Below are 20,559 nucleotides of genomic sequence, written 5' to 3' on the forward strand. Positions count from 1 at the left end.
AAACCCCATCACTGTCTGCACATCCCAGCATCAAGGCGAAATAACATCTTAAAACTGATGGGGATGCAGACAGAACGGACAGAGAGAAGCAGCAGAGTAGGCCAATGGTTGGTTAGGAGATGCGGCTGGCTGCCCACAGCTGTCACACGTGAATTTGGATAAAGCAAGCATCACTCAATGGGGACATATTCTGCGTCTACTCACCTTGTCAGTGCCCCCCAACCCAACAAACTCAGGCCAAACTCACGTTGAACTTGACAGTGGTGCCTGGCTGGGCAGCCTGCTGGGTAAACCCTGATGCTCCGAACAGGGAGGTAGACGCCCCTCCGAAAGGGTTGGAGTTGGTCGCCCCAAACAGCCCCCCACCGCTGGCCGTGCTCGTACCGAATGCTAAAAAAAATAAATACACATCATTACGATCTAATCAGACATCTATGATATCGACGTGACCCGACTAAGAAAACGCATGCCCCTCATGAGTGATCTAAAATCCTTCTGAAATGTTAGAATAATTTATTTTATTTCTATTGCGCATTTCATAATCTCAAAGCGCTTAAAAAGCATAATAAACAAGCAATACATCATGAGTAGCCTAGCTATAAAAATACATGAATATATTAAAAGAAAATAAACAAAGGTATTACACATCATGATCTCATTATACACCAGCAGAGAATCACAATTACTAGAATGGACCAGAGCCCTCTATTTACTACTATTTGGTAGGCTAAATAGAAGGCTTTGGAGTGGCCATCGGAGTGCCAGCACAAAATAATCAAAATCCAAAACAGGTTCTATTTGCCATTGTTGCACGCATGGAACTATGAGAAAGGCACAGAACTCTAAACTCACACTCCATATAGAACACCTAATATGACCATTGTCCCACCGGCCAAAGATAATTTATTTGAATGGGAATGCCTGTTGGTACTACTGATTCTAATTCTATGGTAAACCGGTTTAAAAGACCAATGCTAGACAATAAAAAAAAGAGACTGACTGCCAAAAGAGGCTGGTTTGGCGGCGCCGAAGGCATTGCCCTGCTGGGAGAAGAGTCCTCCGCCGCCGCCCGTGTTGGTGCTGCCGAACAGGCTGGTGGACGTGCCGCTGGGCGCGCCAAAGCCAAAGCCGCTACTGGTGGATGACGTCACGGGCTGGCTGAAGGTACTGGAACCAAATAGGCCACCTGGGGAGGGACACACACCCAAACTAGCTCACACACAGGTCCCTTTGGCTTATTGTAGGAGTGCACAACTCAAATTCTTGTAGGAGACCGGGCCAATGGTTTGGTTTCATGTTCACCAAGGATCCTCTAGAACTGTAGTTGTGCATTGGTGATCAAAACCAGTACAGACCTTTGGGTTCAGCTCAACTACTTTATAGGAGCCCTGATCATTTCATTCATCACAAGGAGATGTCGTCACAAAACATGCAGCCCTTCATCCCTCTCTCCACAGCTTCATTTTCTTCCTCTCACTAAGCACAAACAGGCCACTCACTCTCACATACAGTTGAAGTCGGAAGTTTACATACACTTAGGTTGGAGTCATTAAAACTTGTTTTTCAACCACTCCACAAATTTCTTGTTCACAACCTATAATTTTGGCAAGTCGGTTAGGACATCTACTTCGTGCATGACAAGTAATTTTTCCAACAATTGTTTACAGACAGATTATTTCACTGTATCAAAATTGCAGTGGGTCAGAAATGTACATACACTAAGTTGACTGTGCCTTTAAACAGCTCGGAAAATTCCAGAAAAAGATGTCATGGATTTAGAAACTTCTGATAGGCTAATTGACATCCTTTCAGTCAAATGGAGGTGTACCTGTGGATGCATTTCAAGGCCTACCTTCAAACTCAGTGCCTCTTTGATTGACATCATGGGAAAATCAAAAGAAATCAGCCAAGACCTCCACAAGTTTGGTTCATCCTTGGGAGCAATTTCCAAACGCCTGAAGGTACAACATTCATCTGTACAAACAATAGTACGCAAGTATAAACACCATGGGACCACGCAGCCGTCATACCGCTTAGGAAGGAGACGCGTTCTGTCTCCTAGAGATTAACGTACTTTGGTGCGAAAAGTGCAAATCAATCCCAGAACAGCAGCAAAGGACCTTGTGAAGATGCTTGAGGAAACAGGTACAAAAGTACCTATATCCACAGTAAAACAAGTCCTATATAAACATAACCTGAAAGACCGCTCAGCAAGGAAGAAGCCACTGCTCCAAAACCGCCATAAAAAAGCCAGACTATGGTTTGCAACTGCACATGGGGACTTTTTGGAAAAATGTCCTCTGGTCTGATGAAACAAAAATAGAACTGTTTGGCCATATTGACCATCGTTTTGTTTGGAGGAAAAAGGGGGAGGCTTGCAAGCCGAAGAACACCATCCCAACCGTGAAGCACGGGGGTGGCAGCATCATGTTGTGAGTGTGCTTTGCTGCAGGAGGGACTGGTGCACTTCACAAAATAGATGGCATCATGAGGAAGGAAAATTATGTGGATATATTGAAGCAACATTTCAAGACATCAGTCAGGAAGTTAAAGCTTGGTCGAAAATGGGTCTTCTATATGGACAATAACCCCAAGCATACTTCCAAAGTTGTGGCAAAATGGCTTAAGGACAACAAAGTCAAGGTATTGAGTGGCCATTACAAAGCCCTGACCTCAATCCTATAGAAAATGTGTGGACAGAACTGAAAAAGCATGTGCGAACAAGGAGGCCTACAAACCTGACTCAGTTACACCAGCTCTGTCAGGAGGAATGGGCCAAAATTCACCCAACTTATTGTGAGAAGCTTGTGGAATGCTACCTAAAACATTTGACCCAAGTTAAACAATTTAAAGGCAATGCTACCAAATACTAATTGAGTGTATGTAAACTTCTGACCCACTGGGAATGTGATGAAAGAAATAAAAGCTGAAATAAATCAATCACTCTCTCAACTATTATTCTGACATTTCACATTCTTAAAATAAAGTGGTGATCCTAACTGACCTAAGACAGGGAATTTTTACTAGGATTAAATGTCAAGAATTGTGAAAAACTCAGTTTAAATGTATTTGGCTAAGGTATGTAAACTTCCGACTTCAACTGTATGACAATAGGGCCATACACAGTGCCACCTGTCTACATGATCACACTCCCTCTAAGAGCAGAATACAGACTGTGGCTTTGCTCCAAACACTACATATTGCATATACTTTGTATGCACGGAAGCCCCTTTTCAAGAGTATAACACCGACTGTGGGTGTCCAGGCTTTTCGTGTGTGCACAGCCGCCTGTTTAAGAGCGGGTTGTGTGTGCGTGCACGGCAGCCAATGCTTACCTCCTCTACCTGCACCAGTGTGGATTTGTTGAGGATTGGCTGTCACCACTTTTGAGAGAGTAGAGCATTACAGGGTGGGGTTAGACACACATGTATGTATGTATGTATGTATGTATGTATGTATGTATGTATGTATATATATATATATATATATATATAAATAAACCACCACATGTCAGTAGCAGTATCACGGCGGGCACAGATAACACTCACCATCGTATATTGAATAATGGAAAAATGAGAGCACATAGTCAGCTCTCGGTCTACTGCGAGTGGCAGTGTGATCATGCAGGTTCACGGTTCAGGTAGACGTCACAGTACAAAAGCTAGTTTTAAACATGCCCAACATCGTACTTTATCAGTGCCATCACATTGAAACATATAAAACCTCCTGAATCTTTTGTTAATACACCAGTGGGAAATGTAACAACGGAATCTGTAACTTTGCTGTGGTTATGCAAGTTATACAATTAAGCAATAAGGCACGAGGGGGTGCGGTATACGGTCAATATACGACGGCTCAGGGCTGTTCTTAGGCACGATGCCCTTAGCAGTGGTTTATTGGCCATATACCACAAACCCTAAGGTGCCTTAACCCTAAGGCACCCTAAGGTGCCTTATTGCTATTATAAACGTAATTAGAAATGTTTTGTCATACCCGTGGTATACCACAACTTTCAGACAATCAGCATTCAGGGCTCAAACCACCCAGTTTATAAAATACATTATACCACAGACACCTTTCTTCTGTGGCTTTTCATTCAAATGAAGAACATGGTCACCCTAAATACTCAGATGTCAGCCATGTTAACCCCTAAACCACTGCAATGGAGAACAATAGCCTGCTCCTAAACCAAGAATGTAGTGGCAGAAACCACAGTGCATTGGGCCTCAGCTGAGATTGTAATGAAACAAAGTCTAAAGGAAAGCAGCTATGGCCCCTGTAGTACAGAATGTTAAGCAGAAGCAGATACGATATTCGCCAGGACTAGGTGGGTACTGAGGGATTAGATGTGGCAAACCTGGTTTATTCTGCGTTGCCCCAAAGAGTCCTCCAGTGTTGTTGGTCGTCCCAAACGCTGAGGCTCCGAAGCCACCTGTTGCCGCCCCAAAGCTAGTGTCTGCAAACACAGGGTCAACACCACCCCTCTTATAATCCACAACAAGTTAACTTGACTTGAGAGTGAATCCCAAAGCGAAGACATTGATGAGACAAGCGTGAAACCATAAGGGTCCTCAAGTTGTCAGGACATACATTAAAGCTAAGTGTACACCCTGCACCCACTGTTGTTACTTACTTTGTTGCCCAAATGTGGATGAAGTCCCAAATCCTCCAGTCCCTCCCCCAAAGGGAGCACCAAACGACTTGTTGAACATCTTCCCCTGCTAGTAGGACTGCATATGTCTGCTCAGCATGACAGACAGAACTTAAGTTGACATCCCCAGACACACAGAAATGACAAACAGATTTGATAGTTAGAGAGCAATTACAGTAATCACACATGTTCTAAGTTACCAATACCTAGATCGATATAGCTAGCTTTCTATGTATGATTTTTGGCGTGGGGGAAAAAATGTATGGGTCACAGTCCATATCTTTTAGGTATTCTCGTAGCCATGCAAGCGCTTGATAACTCTGGCGGGAACGCAGTAACTTGTTTACTTCAGGGTGTTAATGACGTTCACATTCCAAAAGAGGCTTCAGGCTACGAGACAGCTGATTGGGCTCAGCAACAGGTGTTTAACCTGTCTTCAATGGCATTTATGACACGTTTGCCAACATCAACAAAATATCAACTTTAGTTAGTTGCTATTTGGAACTGAGAGAAGCGTTCGTTCGTTCTGGTGTGAGGTTTCCAGAATAGTTAACTAACCACCGTCCACACATGTTCAATTCATACCACCTGCCAGTCCCCCTTCTATATTTTCCAGCGGCAAGATCGAAAGTCCATTTCGAAAGCTTTATAACAATTTAGGTAACTAAAGTTAGATATATCTAACATAGCGTCTACCAGTCGCCTGGTTTGCTAACTAACGACTGACAAAGCCAGTTAGGCGACAGAAGAATATGTTATCATCACGCTGTGGCCTGCCTGGCAGACGTCGTTAGGTAACGTTAGCTAGCTAAGCTACCTAGCTAGCGCACTACTAGCAACACATACTGATATTATTAGTAACAGTCGACGTTAGTCAGTTAGCTAACTACTGTAACTAAATTACCCAACTCCAATTGTAAAACATTGCATGAAATTAAATTATAGATCACACTAACACCGTACCCGTCGCACAAGATAAAACCAGATATGACCAGTTTAGCCTGCTAACGTTCATTGTAAACATCCGCAAATGTCGCTGGTGAGTCAGAACCACAACACTGCTAGCACGGCTAGTTGTGATGCTAATTGTGATGTTGTGCTAACACGTTAGCTTACATGGTTGAAAAAGGGATGGCAGGACAATGTTAAAACTCACCGTAAATAACACTATGGTCTATCCAGTCACAATATGGGTGAAAATAAGGTCGAAGTCTCTAAACGGGGATAGCTAACTAGCAATGCTAGTTTCCGTAACTATACTCGTCGCACAACGAGGCAATATGCGGTAAGGTGGCCAAAATGCGTCAGGTTTTGAAAATGTCTATGTGCGCCAACGTTTATTTATTTTTTATTTTTTTTTGTCTTTTCCTTCTTCTTCTTATTATTATAATTTTTCTCTTTATTGGCAACTACACTCACACGGTGTATTACCGCCACCTACGGTACGGGGTTGTAAACAATATCAACAAAACATGTTTTGGATGAACAAATCATACTACGGTAATTACCAAAAACGAAAAACACTAACCAAATTCACGCTACTACCCTGAATTTCCAACAAAAACTGTACTATTCAGATCTCTACACAGGCTCAGGAACCTGGGAGGGGGGAACTTCTTCATTCAGTAGTACCTGTAACATTTCGGCTGTAAAGTTCCGCAACCTACAGTGGGGGAAAGAAACATGACTCCCAAAAATCGAACAAAACACCCCCCAAAATAAATAAAAAATAAAAATAACTACCAAAAAGTAAATAAAGAAACTAAACTAAATCAAACAAGTTTTCTGTAAAAAAATAAAACAGATCTGACCCCTACACAGACTTAAGGGGAACCTGGGAGGTCGGGTCTTCAGGCGCCAGTACCCCTTGCAAGTCTTCAGATGTAAAATCCTTAGGTCCCAAAAAGGTTTCTGCCGTAGCCACAATAATGTCCAGTTTCTTAAACCGCTAAACTTTTTGGAAATGGAAAGTTCGGTTTCTCACCGAGGTAAAATTAGTTTCAGGTCGGATGTTCGCCTGTAGTTTTCTTCATGTCCACCAACAGCAGTTAGGGACCATCAACATAGTGACAAATCAACTTTTTCAAATTTCAATAGCTCTTTAACCATTACTCCTAAAACTTTAAAAACTGGTTGTAGCTAACCCGATGCCATAGACATATTGCGCACATCTTTTTTTTCATCAATATACATTATTTTAAATTATTTATTTACATTTTGAATTTCAATAGCTCTTTGGTCATATGACCTACTGACGTCAAACAAGGTTCAGAATGTACAGTCAGTGGGCCTACACATTGCACAATCTTTAGTTTGTCCATTTTCACCTCACACATTTTTACATTAATTTTTCAAACTTTCAGATTTCAATAGCTCCTTGGTCATGTGACCTACTGACTTCAAACAAGGTTCAGAATGTCCACTGACTACCCATCTATATTGCACACCCTTTAGTTTGCCCATTTTCATCTCACTCGATTTTACATGAATTTTTCAACATTTATAAATTTCACTTCTTATCTAAACAGAGCCCACAGCATAGTTTCCTTGGAGGAAAAAGAAGATTGCGAAGACTTCACAGTGCTCCATCTGTGCTCTGCCCACATCGTTAAGGCTGTCATACAGGGATTTGGGAAGAAAACAAATGACAAAGGGCTCAAAGAGTATGCAACTTTTTGATTTTTCCTTGTTGCTCAACAGCACCTCTTTCTTCGAGGCACTCAATGTCTTTAGAAACGTGTGTGCTTTTCAAATCACAACATAAAAGTAATCTTGTGGATGAATCACAAAAGCATTTAGATGAGAGTATTATGAAGTCAGAGAAGGTGAAAGTGGAGGATGTGATGAGAGATGAGTTATGAAGAAAGTGCAATGTCAGAAAAAAAGCGAAACAATATGTGGACAATGTGGTTGCTGTTGTGAGGTCTACAGACAAAAAGTCCTCTTTCCTTCTCCGTCATTCAGAGTGTAAAACGCTGCAGCCCCACAAATGGCTTGTGGGCGAGGTAATAAATACTAGTCGTAACATGACAATAAGCATTTTTTCAATCACAATTCTAAACATATCGTCAGGGAAAAAATCATGCAGTATGAAGGATTAACATAGAAGTACATTAGATGTGCACCTAACCAAGTCTAAGGACGTGTAATATCATTATGTAGTTAACTGGAATTGGAGTTGAATGTTTCTGATGACATGGCCCTTATTCTGTCACTTTAAAGTAAATAGTGAAGATGTGTCATAACGTAAACACAGTATTGTCAGCAATAACACTCAATTTTGACTACATAACACCTTATGTATGATACTTAATCTCCCTAACAAGGCATATATACTGTATGTGACAATGACCCATTAAATTGCACGTAGACAGAATATATTACAAAAATAAAAACAAAGGCAAATGTAATTACGTTTGTTTTAAATCTCGATAAACAATCCTTCTAACTAACCAATATTCTCTGAAATGTCTATGTATTTTAGTTTATGCTTAATTATTTGTATAATGTTCTTCACATTCAAAGCATTTGTGGTTTTACTTTCTCTCCTTATATAGACAATCGAATGGTACTTTCAAGCAACCACAAAAAGCTGTGGTCACGGGACAAAGATTTACATCCTAAATCATTACTCAGCCCAAGTCATTCTAAATGGAGAAAGAAGTTTAGTGCGCAAGCAAAGTCTGCCCAAGGAACCAATACAATCTGATTGTGGAATTTTAAAGGATTAACTATTGATACATTTTTTGGGGTTTAGTGGCAAGCATGTGAAATTATTTATTTCAGGTGAACTTCAGTAACTACAATGCTGTCATGAGTTTCTTAAATGTGAACCAGAACCACTGGAAGTTAATTGTGAGTAAAATCATTTTCCCAAAATTGATTTAGGAACATTTTTGTGACGAGGTATGAGGGTTGTGATATGGGTGATTTAATAGTAAAATCATTTCAGGGATCAATACATTTCTATATTGCTTCCCCAGTATCTGCATGAACCATCAGGCCAAGTGTTTTTGGTTGACCCTGCTGGACAGAAAGAGAAGGAGTAATCGGAACACGCTGCATTCAAATTCAGGTCTTAGTTATTCCATTGTACTGGATCTAATACATATTAGCATTTTACATACATTCATAAGTGTAATAATTTTTGATGACATACTGTGAAAAACTCTCTTGGCTGCTGGCTCTGTCAGACATGCGCAGTGCAGACTGAAAGGGGAAGGGTAGCTCTTGACTTGAACCACAGGGGTTCTCTGTAAAGAGAGAGTAATCCAAAAGGCACAGACACACCCCTTGACTTTCAATTGGCACCCTTGACCTGTATGTATTCTCTCCTGATTGGCTCTGTGGTGCTTAGTCAATGGGAACTCCATGGCCGGCCCCATCATAAAGTTTTTACACAGTCTGGCAGTCTGACTAGTGCCAGAGGTATGAGGAGAGACATCCTCCTTTGTATTTATGGGAACAAATATTTCCAAACACTTTGGATCCTATTCTTGGACATGTTAGAAGACACAATGCGTAAGTGCAAAAAAAAAGATAAAAAAAGACTAATTACTGTCCATGAGAAACCTCAACCTTGTGGGTTTGTGGGTGTTTGGGCCAATAAAGTGCCAACTCAATTCTACCACTGACTAGTCTCTCATGCCCCTATGAACGGGGACACAGGGCAATAGTTTTTAATCTAAACCAGACCTTTTTTACTGGAGTACACTAACCCCTAATCGGGGCTCTTTTCTTGACACACAGTAGCAGTTTATCAGATAAGAAGTCAAGAAGATCAAAAAGTAGATTGTTGTAAGAGTGTATTACGTCCTGTGCTGGCCCCAATGTCATATCCATTATGGATTCTGAGTGGTAAAATCACAGCTGAAAAATGCCTCTAACACACAAAGTGTGTTTGTCAAAATAATATCTGAAAATGTCAGTTGTTGAACATAATACTTCTACTTGCAATAGCAATTCATGAGGAATATTCCATGTATCAACACTACATGTAGGACAGACATAAGACATTCCCACATATGTATGATGATACATGACTAGAGGTTATGCAATATGGGTGTATATCCACTGCACGCTTCTTAGGTGTGTAATTGACATGACCAAGGAGCTATTGAAATGTAAAGCTATGAAAAATGTATGTTACACTGCGTGATTTTACAGTACACAAACAGGAGTGTGCAATATGGCTTGTCCATGGACATTCTAATGTTCAGTAGGTCACATGACCAAAGAGCTATTGAAGTTTAATGTCAGTTGTTGAACATGAAAATTCATGTATAATCGAGTGAGATGAAAATTGACAAACTAAAGGGTGTGCAATGTGTAGGCCCACTGAGTGGACATTCTGAACCTTGTTTGAGGTCAGTAGGTCACATGACCAAGGAGCTATTGAAATTTGAAAGTTGAAAAATTAATGTAAAAACGTGTGAGATGAAAATGAACAAACCAAAGGGTGTGCAATATAGAAGGGTAGTCAGTGGACATTCTGAACCTTGTTTGAGTCAAGTAGGTCACATGACCAAGGAGCTATTGAAATTCGAATGTAAAAAAAAGTTTGTACTTTGTTTACGCTCCCTAACTAATTCAACTAGGAATACAAAATTCTGCTCACATTTCCACATGCTTATTCACTTTGGAAAGCAAATTAATGTCCAAGTCATGAAAATAAGACCTGTGCAATGTTGTGTGCAATTTTCCCAACATCATGACACTTATTTGGAGTCTGTGGCTCAAGTGGTTTCAAAGCTATTTAGGTTTGAAAGCGCGAATATCCGTCGAATATCCAACTAGAAACTGTCTTTACCTCGGTCACTTACTGATCCATAAACACAAGTGCAAATAGGTTCAATAGCTCGAATCAGCAGGATGTGGGGCATTATTATTAGGAGGACGTCCAACATGGATGGATCGCAAAAATAATTATTATGATCACACTTAATCGATTTAAATATTATGTGGAGACCTATACATTTGGCCGCCAAGCACGATTTCAGTGTAGCTAGCCTATTATCGTCTAGACATGACGTTGAAATATCTTCACGCCTACAAAAACTTCCTGTGTTCCGTCATAAGTCAATTCAATTTGAAAAAATTAAGAATTACAGGGGGCTGTTTGGAAAAACGAATCCTGTGTGATACCAACTTCTCTTGTAATACCCGTTCCGAATAGGGCTATAAAATGGATAAGAATAGGTTTATCAGCATAGAGTGCGCCGCATCATTCCATGGGATCCGGCAAGGCTGCACACTATGACTGAAATATTCTAGTTACAACATATTACCCTCTTTTTATATTCAAACAAAACAAGCCTTTTTTTCGGCAAATGTGCAGCATTATGCTCATGTCAGTCCTCAAGAACGCAAATGTAGTCTTCCTAGTAGGACCGCAATAATGTGACGGTGTGTATGGGCTCTCGAGTAGCGCAACGGTCGAAGGCACTGCATCTCAGTGCTCGAGGTGTCACTGCAGACACCCTGGTTCAAATCCAGGTTGTATCACAACCGGTCGTGATTGAGCACCCAATACCTTGCCTAGTTAACTCATTTTTAAATAAAAAAAACGGTAGCCTAACACCTTGGCTCTAAATCAATAGTTGTTTAGTAAATGTCTGAAACATTAACTTGATTGGTCATGTAACTGTTTGTTACAGGCACTATGCTTTGTGGACTTGACAGATGTTGTTCTCCTGTTTTGTGATGAAACAAGTGTGGTTGAATTTATTCTGCCAACGTCTTCTTATTGTATCAGCCTTAGGCCTATATATCATGGTGGCAAGGAACTAACAGGTTAAAGAGCAAATGCAATTATTACAAGACATTTTGTAATATGGCTATTTTTTTCCCTGTCATGGCTTCCCCAGTGATTTTACTCATGCACCTCTACTGGTTGTTCATCCTTGTACCAATCATAATCTGAGCAGCACTGCACCACTGCAAAAAAGACTAGGCCTACCTGGAACACCACCCATGGGGATTTTAATGGTAAAACATTGTAACTTTACCTATAGCCTGGACATTTGTCTAGCCTTATGGCTAAATCCAAACAATGTTAATGCATGTACTGGTCTTCAAGTGCCTCATTAAAATGTATGTATGCTGAGCGAACAGCTGTGCAAACCACTTTGCAAAATGTATTTAAAGTTATGAATTAATGATGTGTGCCTACGGCTGTGGCCGTCATGACATTTTGTCCACAGGTGTATTGTCATGGAAAAGCCTGCCAGTCTCACTTAATTTACCGTTAATTAACATAAACACATCTCCAGGCCTCCACACATACAAACCGCATACAAGCAAGTGATGAGCGCCTTTGGAACCTTTACGTTTTAAAAAGTCTAAAATAGATTTTTAATATACACAATAATTCACTTTTTATTTTAGGCAGGTCAAAAGAAACATTATGAATTGAAAAAAATGTACTTAAGAAGAACAGAATATGAGGTGGCCTACTGTATGTTTTCTGGCTATGCGCCATGCTGAAGGTTTGTTAATTTAGCAGACAAGATCTGTGCCATTGTTTCATATTATTTTATAGTAAGAAGAATATCATTGATCTTAGGTGAATAAAATAGAAAGGATATTTTTCCCAAGTGCACGCTTATATGAAGTGGCTATGTTGAGCATAAAGGGGATCATTTGAAACAGGTCCTATACGCTAGATTTAGTTATTTGGCAACATTAGTTGTGAATTCTAAGATACAAATATTAGAATTTCTTAGAAGTCAAAACATATATGGGCTGCATGATGCCACAGGCTATTGATGATTTGAGAAAGTAAAAAAAAAAGTGATGATTTGAGAAAGTAAAAAAAAAGCTTGACTCAGGCTGTACACGCTCTTCTCTCATCAAGTGATCATATTTTCACTCATCAGACTATTCTCAGTTTAATCTTGTCTTTACTAATATGTAAAATTGGTTGAGATTTAGAATGGTCCATTTATCAAATGGGCAGGAACAGGGGCAGGGGAAAAAATACATGTCATCTGTATGCACTCGAATGGCCACTTTCCCGGCAGTTCGTTTTTTCTCACTCATGCCAGGTAGGCTACTCCGGTTATTTCACTCCATACTTCAACCATTGTTTGAGGAGCATGCAGCCTCTTGCTGCGCCACAGATCATAATTCCGCCATGGGCTCTCCAACCGTGTTCCTGCAGCTACCAAGTGCTTAATTTGGGAAACCAAGTGAAATCTATTCGGGAACATCGATAGTAACATGTTTTCACAACTAAGCATATTAAATTGTTGATCGACCATCTCGCTGCGCACTTGAGAAAGGAATGAAGGAGAGAGGGGAGGAGACAGAAACGCAAGGTGGTGAGATATTCTGTAGAAAATACAAATGTACTATAATTGTAGGCTAACTCTGTAAGCCGCCCTGAACAATCAATATACCAACAGCATCGCCTAGGCCTACACGTTCTCTCCCAGACTCATGGATAAGGTAATCAAGTCTATCCAGTATGCATAATAATACAGTCCACAGTCAAAGACAATTACTAGAATTTGTTTAATTTTGGAGTATAGGCTAGACCAATAATGTACCAAAGACATCTGTTTTTTTCAGCCATTTGTAATATGCAGTAGGCTAAGTATTGTTTAACAGCTCAATCATTATTTGAATTCGTTTTTTGGGGGGGTTGGGCTCATATAAAGGCCTATGCATATGGGTTTTTTGAATTAACCATCACCTTAGAATGCACTGTCCATTTTGTTGTGTTAGGCTTTGAAACAACAGCCACAGAAGCCATGTTTTCCACTCAGTTTCAACCTGTTGTTGAACTTCTTTCTTCAAATTGGTCAATCACAGTGAGGTGAGTTTTAAAAGCACATATTGTTTTGATGATCAGTGTTTGATGTGGTTTTCGATTTCATTTGCATTGATGTCAGAGTGGTTAGAGGGACAATACCAGGTCATTAGCGACCTGATGATTGTTAGGGTGTTTAATACTACCAACACCTGTCCAGAGTGCATAAGAGGAGATTACCATGACTCAAAGGTCAGGTGGAAGTTTACTGTGGTCATGACTCATGACTGCCGGTGTGGTGGTAATACGGTCCCCACAGCAGACCTAGGTGTGCCCACTGGGATGCGTAAACTCCAAATCAAACCAACCTGTTTTTGGAGTGGCATGTTTGTAGTGATAAGACGCCCACAGGGAATTAGAATAAGCAGACCATTATTGACACAAAATTACACAAAGGCATCTTGTCCCTCAATCTTAATTGGCGCTCCAGTCCAAAGTGTTATATACCGGCACAGTGGACGCTTCATTATACCCAGCTCATGCACTTGATCATGCACTGCTTCTCGTGGGGTGAGCCTGATGTTTCGCATGTCACACCTGATGACTAATACATGGGGAAAAGGGGGACATAAAGTCAAAATTTCGATGCATCTACAAATTCAATGTTTTACACAATATTGTATCATATTTGAAGAGTTACTGACCTGTTCGTTCACAGGCTCGATGTGCTGTAGTCTCCACAACTGGACACTCGCGCTCTGATCACACTGCCACAGGATGTCCATGCACCAGATGGTCTGAGGGATGCACTCCTGTTAGACTGGAAAACAAAGAGACATTTGGTCAGTGGTGGGTCTTTTACAATCCTGTATCAAATAAAAATGTATTTGTCACATGCGCTGAATACAACAGGTGTAGACCTTACCGTGAAATGCTTACTTACAAGCCCTTAACCAACCATGCCATGTAGAGTAAGAAAATATTTGCTAAATAAATTAAAGTAAAAAAAGTAACACAATAAAATAACAATAATGAGGCTATATACAGGGGGTACCGGTACTGAGTCAATGTGCGGGGGTACAGGTTAGTCGAGGTAAATGAGGTAATATGTACATTTAGGTAGGGGTAAAGTGACTATGCATAGATAATAAACAGTGAGTAGCAGCGTAAAAAAAGTGTGTCAATGCAAATAGTCAGGGTAGCCATTTGATTAACTGTTCAGCAGTCTTATGGCTTAGGGGTAGAAGTTGTTAAGGAGCCTTTTGGACCTAGACTTGGCGCTCCGGTACCGCTTCCCGTGTGGTAGCAGAGAGAACACCATGACTTGGGTGGCTGGAGTCTGACAATTTTTAGAGCCTTCCTCTGGCACTGCCTGGTTTAGAGGTCCTGGATGGCAGGAAACTACCCTCTGCAGCGCCTTGCGGTCGGATGTCGAGCAGGTGCTGTCACGACTTCCGCCGAAGTCGGCTCCTCTCCTTGTTCGGGCGGCGTTCGGCGGCCGACGTCACCGGCTTTCTAGCCATCGCCGCTCCATTTTTCATGTATCCATTTATTTTGTCTGGTTCCCTGCACACCTGGTTTTCATTCCCCATTCAATCTACATGTATTTATTCCTCTGTTCCCCATCATGTCTTTGTGAAAGATTGTTTGTGTTACGTGTTTATTGTTGACGCACCAGACTGGTTTGGTTTTTCCGTGATATTTCACAAAGATGTTTATTGTTGAACATAATTCTTGTGACAGTTTTGCGCATTTTGCACTTTTGCCTCAATAAAGTGTGCGCCTGTTCACAAAATCTCTGCTCTCCTGCACTTGACTTCGCTACCAGTACGCACACACCTGACAGGTGCCATACCAGGCGGTGATGCAATCAGTCAGGATGCTCTCAATGGTGCAGCTGTAGGACCTTTTAAGGATCTGAGGACACATTCCAAATCTTTTCAGTCTCCTGAGGGGGAATAGGCATTGTCATGCCCTCTTTACAACTGTCTTGGTGTGTTTGGACCATGATAGTTTGTTGGTGATGTGGACACCAAGGAACTTGAAGCTCTCAACCCGCTCCACTACAGGTCCTTAGCTTAGTGATGAGCTTTTTGGGTATTGTCACGTCCTGACCAGCAGATGGAGCTGGTGTAGTAGTTTGGGGGTCAGGACGTGGCAGTCTGGTGTGTGTCTTGTGACTCCTGATCAGGAACAGCTGGGAATCGTTGTTCCTGATTGGGAGTCACATATGTAGGAGTTGTTTGTCACTGGGGTTTGTGGGTAATTGTTTCTTGTTTAGTGTGTTTGCACCTGACAGGACTGTTGGCTGTCAGTTTCCTTGTTTTGTTTGTTATAGTGTTCTTTCTAATTAAATTGAAAGATGAATACTAACTCCGCTGCATTTTGGTCCATTCCTGAAGACAGCCCTTACAGAATTACCCACCAAACAAGGACCAAGCAGCGGAAGAGGAAGGAGCAGCGACAGGAGAGAAAAAGGGAGGAATGGACATGGGAGGACGTCCTGGACGGCAAGGGAGTCTACACCTGGGAAGAGATCCTGGCCGGAAGGGATCGCCTCCCATGGGAACAGGTGGAGGCACTCAGTAGAGTGGAGGCAGCTGGACAGAGGAACCATCGGGAACGTTACGCTGGAACACGGTTGGCTAGGAAACCCGAGAGGCAGCCCCAAGATTTTTTTTGGGGGGGGCACACGGGTAGCTTGGCCAGGCCAGGGAAGAGCCGTAAGCCAGCTACCCGTGACTACAGGGAGGTGCAATTGAGGTGGAGGGCGCCATGTTACGCTGTGGTACGCACCATCTCGCCGATACGGACGCACAGCCCAGTTCGCCCAGTACCAGCGCCCCGCAGGTGCCAGGGCAAGGGGAGCATCGAGCCGGAAGGGGTGATGCCAACCCTACAATCAAGACCGCCAGCGCGCCATTTCGGTCCGGTGTTTCCCGCCAGACGCACTAGCATGGAGGTGCGTGTCTCCGGGCTGGCACGTCCTATACCAGCCCCGCGCATCAGGAGTCTAGTGTGTCAACCCAGCCTCGCCAGTCAACAGTCATCAGAGCTGCCCGCCAGTCAACAGTCGTCATCAGAGCTGCCCGCCAGTCAACAGTCGTCATCAGAGCTGCCCGCCAGTCAACAGTCGTCATCAGAGCTGCCCGCCAGTCAACAGTCGTCATCAGAGCTGCCCGCCAGTCAACAGTCGTCATCAGAGCTGCCCGCCAGTCAACAGTCGTCATCAGAGCTGCCCGCCAGTCAACAGTCGTCATCAGAGCTGCCCGCCAGTCAACAGTCGTCATCAGAGCTGCCCGCCAGTCAACAGTCGTCATCAGAGCTGCCCGCCAGTCAACAGTCGTCATCAGAGCTGCCCGCCAGTCAACAGTCGTCATCAGAGCTGCCCGCCAGTCAACAGTCGTCATCAGAGCTGCCCGCCAGTCAACAGTCGTCAGAGCTGCCCGCCAGTCAACAGTCGTCAGAGCTGCCCGCCAGTCAACAGTCGTCAGAGCTGCCCGCCAGTCAACAGTCGCCAGAGAGGTCAGACTGCGCTGAACTGCCGGAGTGGCCAGACTGCGCTGAACTGCCGGAGTGGCCAGACTGCGCTGAACTGCCGGAGTGGCCAGACTGCGCTGAACTGCCGGAGTGGCCAGACTGCGCTGAACTGCCGGAGTGGCCAGACTGCCCTGAACTGCCGGAGTGGCCAGACTGCCCTGAACTGCCGGAGTGGCCAGACTGCCCTGAACTGCCGGAGTGGCCAGACTGCCCCGAACTGCCGGAGTGGCCAGACTGCCCCGAACTGCCGGAGTGGCCAGACTGCCCCGAGCTGCCAGACTGCCCAGACTGTCCCGAGCTGCCAGACTGCCCAGACTGTCCCGAGCTGCCAGACTGCCCAGACTGTCCCGAGCTGCCAGACTGCCCAGACTGTCCAGACATCCCCGAGCTGCCAGAGCCTGAGCCGCCTCCAGGATAGGTGGGTTGGGGAGGGAGGGTGTAGCACAGTGCCGTCGTTGACGGCAGCCACCCTCCCTTCCCTCCCTTATTGTTTAGGGTTACTGTTTTAGGGTTTTGTTGGGGATTTTGTTTGTTGGTGGTTTTTTGTTGTTGTGGTTAGGTGCATTCCGGGGTCTGCACCTTGAGGGGGGGTACTGTCACGTCCTGACCAGCAGATGGAGCTGGTGTAGTAGTTTGGGGGTCAGGACGTGGCAGTCTGTGTGTCTTGTGACTCCTGATCAGGAACAGCTGGGAATCGTTGTTCCTGATTGGGAGTCACATATGTAGGAGTTGTTTGTCACTGGGGTTTGTGGGTAATTCTTGTTTAGTGTGTTTGCACCTGACAGGACTGTTGGCTGTCAGTTTCCTTGTTTTGTTTGTTATAGTGTTCTTTCTAATTAAATTGAAAGATGAATACTAACTCCGCTGCATTCTGGTCCATTCCTGAAGACAGCCCTTACAGGTACTATGTTGTTGAATGTTGAGCTGTAGTCCATGAACAGTATTCTCATGTCGGTGTTCCTTTTGTCCAAGTGGGAAAGGGCAGAGTGGAGTACAGTAGAGATGTGTCAAGAAGCAGTGCGTCTTGGTTGAGTCATGTTTTGGAGGACGCATGGCTCTCGACCTCCTCCTGTCCTGAGTCCGTACAGAAGTTGCAGCTATGAGACAAGACTGTAACTACCAATTGGATACCACTACATTTTGGAGAAAAAAGGGTAAAATCATTTTAAATAAAAAAAAGTTAATATGTGGAATGTATTTTCTGCTTAATGCATTTGATCCAATCAGTTGTGTTGTGACAAGGTAGGGGTGCTATACAGAATATAGCCCTATTTGGTAAAAGACCAAATCCATATAATGGCAAGAACAACTCAAATAAGGAAAAAGAAACGACAGTTCATCATTACTTTAAGACATGAAGGTCAGTCAATGCAGAAAATGTCAAGAACTTTGAAGGTTTCAGGTGCAGTCAGAAAAACCATCAAGCGCTATGATGAAACTGTCTCTCGTGAGGAATGCCACAGGAAAGGAAGACCCAGAGTTACCTCTGCTGCGAGGAAAAGTTCAGTAGAGTTACCAGCCTCAGAAATTGCAGCCCAATTAAATGCTTCACAGAGTTCAAGTAACAGACACATCTCAACAGCAACTATTCAGAGGAGACTGCGTGAATCAGGCCTTCATGGTCGAATTGCTGCAAAGAAACCACTACTAAAGGACACCAATAAGAAGAAGAGACTTGCTTGGGCCAAGAAACACGAGCAATGGACATTAGACCAGTGTAAATCTGTCCTTTGGTCTGATGAGTCCACCGCCGTGTCTTTGTGAGACACAGAGTAGGTGAACGGATTATCTCCACATGTGTGGTTCCATCCGTGACGCATGGAGGAGGAGGTGTGTTGGTGTGGTGTGGCTTTGTTGGTGACACTGTCGGTGATGCATTTAAAATTTAAGGCACACTTAACCAGCATGGCTACCACAGCCATCCCATCTGGTTTGCACTTAGTGGGATGATCATTTGTTTTTCAACAGGACAATGACCCAACACACCTCCAGGCTGTGTAAGGGCTATTTGACCAAGAAGAAGAGTGATGGAGTGCTGCATCAGATGACCTGGCCTCCACAATCACCCGACCTCAACCCAATTGAGATGGTTTGGGATGAGTTGGACCGCAGAGTGAAGGAAAAGCAGCCAACAAGTGCTCAGCATATGTGGGAACACCTTCAAGACTGTTGGAAAAGCATTCCTCATGAAGCTAGTTGAGAGAATGTGAAGAGTGTGCAAAGCTGTCATCACGGCAGTGTCTACGGCAGTGTCTACTTTGAAGAATCTCAAATATAACGTCTTTTTTTTGGTTACTACATGATTCCATATGTGTTATTTCATAGTTTTGATGTCTTCACTATTATTCTACAATGTAGAAAATAGTAAAAATAAAGAAAAACCCTAAAATGAGTAGGTGTGTCCTTTTGACTGGTACTGTATATCTATCGATCATGGTTTACAAGACACCTGTCTGATTCACACTGAGTGGACTTATCCATTGTGGAGGCCTTGGGAATGGCACAGTCCATCAGTGTAAGACATGTGCTACTGAAATTGGATATGGTTATATTACATAAGAACAATAGTGCAACACTAATAAAAATAATATTATTTTAAAACAAATGTGCTTTCTCCCTCGGATAGCGGTCGCTGTTCACGGTTCTGAAACACATCAGTCCGCTGTTAACTTGGTGCCTTTTCTTAGACCATGTTGCTATGTGCATAATAGCAAAGTTAACCAGCATATTGGTGTTGAGAACAATGCTGCGGAGGCAGCAGTAGAATGAGGAGATGAGAAAACAGCCCTTGCATACGTGTCATGTAAAGAGAGCAAGGGTTGAGGGAATAGGGATTATTTTTCGGTAACATAACTTTTCAGTCAGAAATAGCTGTAATTATGTTGCAGCTTCAGCAACATGGACAGCACAATAAAAACTTTTGTCATTTGTGTTCCCTCTCTGGCCTCTAGGTCACCAGGCTGCTCGTTATGGCACACAACTCTCACCATCGTTATGCGCACCTGCGCATCATCAGACACACCTGGACTCCATCACCTTCCTGATTACCCTCCCTATTACCTTCCCTTTGGTTCCTTCCCCAGGCGTTATTGTTTCTGTTCCAGTGTCATGCCTGTGCTTGGTTTGTGTTTCTTGTTTTGTATTTAGTTGTGTTTATTTATTAAAACACTCACTCCCTGAACTTGCTTCCTGACTCATCAAAGTTACAACTTTGATGTTCTGTGGTGGTCGCTGCAGCAGGGAGGAGAGAGCGACAACGGGTGCTAGTCACAGTCACTTGCTGTCTTTTTTTTTAACACAGCAAGTCTGACTCCGGCACAATGAAAGAAATTGCTGGTCAGACTCCCTCTGGTAATTTGTGTGTCTTAATGATTTATTCAAACCGTGTGCTTAAAGCATCAGACAAGCTCACTGAATATAGTACATAGGATGTGTCAATATACAGTATGGAAAAATAAAAAATGTAAAACGATTGGTCAAAAGAACAGACTCTTGGCCGACCAAGATTTATTTTAGTCGGAGACAGCCCTACTTCAGTGTTGCATGCCTTGAAGCGTGCATAGAAGTAATTTAGCTCACCTGGTAGGTTCGTGTTACTGGGCAGCTCGCGGCTGGG

At 43.0% G+C, this 20,559-nt stretch overlaps 1 protein-coding gene across 10 annotated transcripts in view; it reads right to left on the reverse strand.

Annotated features, from left to right (window-relative positions):
- Positions 1-6,038, reverse strand: part of LOC106603563 (nuclear pore complex protein Nup98-Nup96) — a 28,173-nt gene extending 22,135 nt beyond the window's left edge. For 2 of the 10 annotated variants that reach the window (XM_014197418.3, XM_014197414.3), the window contains exons 1-6: positions 5,808-6,038; positions 4,634-4,762; positions 4,358-4,456; positions 3,336-3,383; positions 1,001-1,186; positions 248-390 (exon numbers count right to left, since the gene is read on the reverse strand). In XM_014197418.3, the coding sequence (XP_014052893.3) occupies positions 248-390; positions 1,001-1,186; positions 3,336-3,383; positions 4,358-4,456; positions 4,634-4,712 (555 nt within the window). In that variant the 5' untranslated portion in view covers positions 4,713-4,762; positions 5,808-6,038. Of the gene's footprint in view, positions 1-247; positions 391-1,000; positions 1,187-3,335; positions 3,384-4,357; positions 4,457-4,633; positions 4,763-5,614; positions 5,720-5,807 lie in introns of those variants that run through there. The other 8 variants (XM_014197420.3, XM_014197419.3, XM_014197415.3 and 5 more) reach the window with 7 other exon arrangements.
- Between the last annotated feature and the right edge of the window lie 14,521 nt (positions 6,039-20,559).

This window comes from Salmo salar, chromosome 04, assembly GCF_965601325.2.
Source record: "Salmo salar chromosome 04, fSalSal1, whole genome shotgun sequence".
In the NCBI taxonomy this organism is placed as follows: domain Eukaryota; kingdom Metazoa; phylum Chordata; class Actinopteri; order Salmoniformes; family Salmonidae; genus Salmo; species Salmo salar.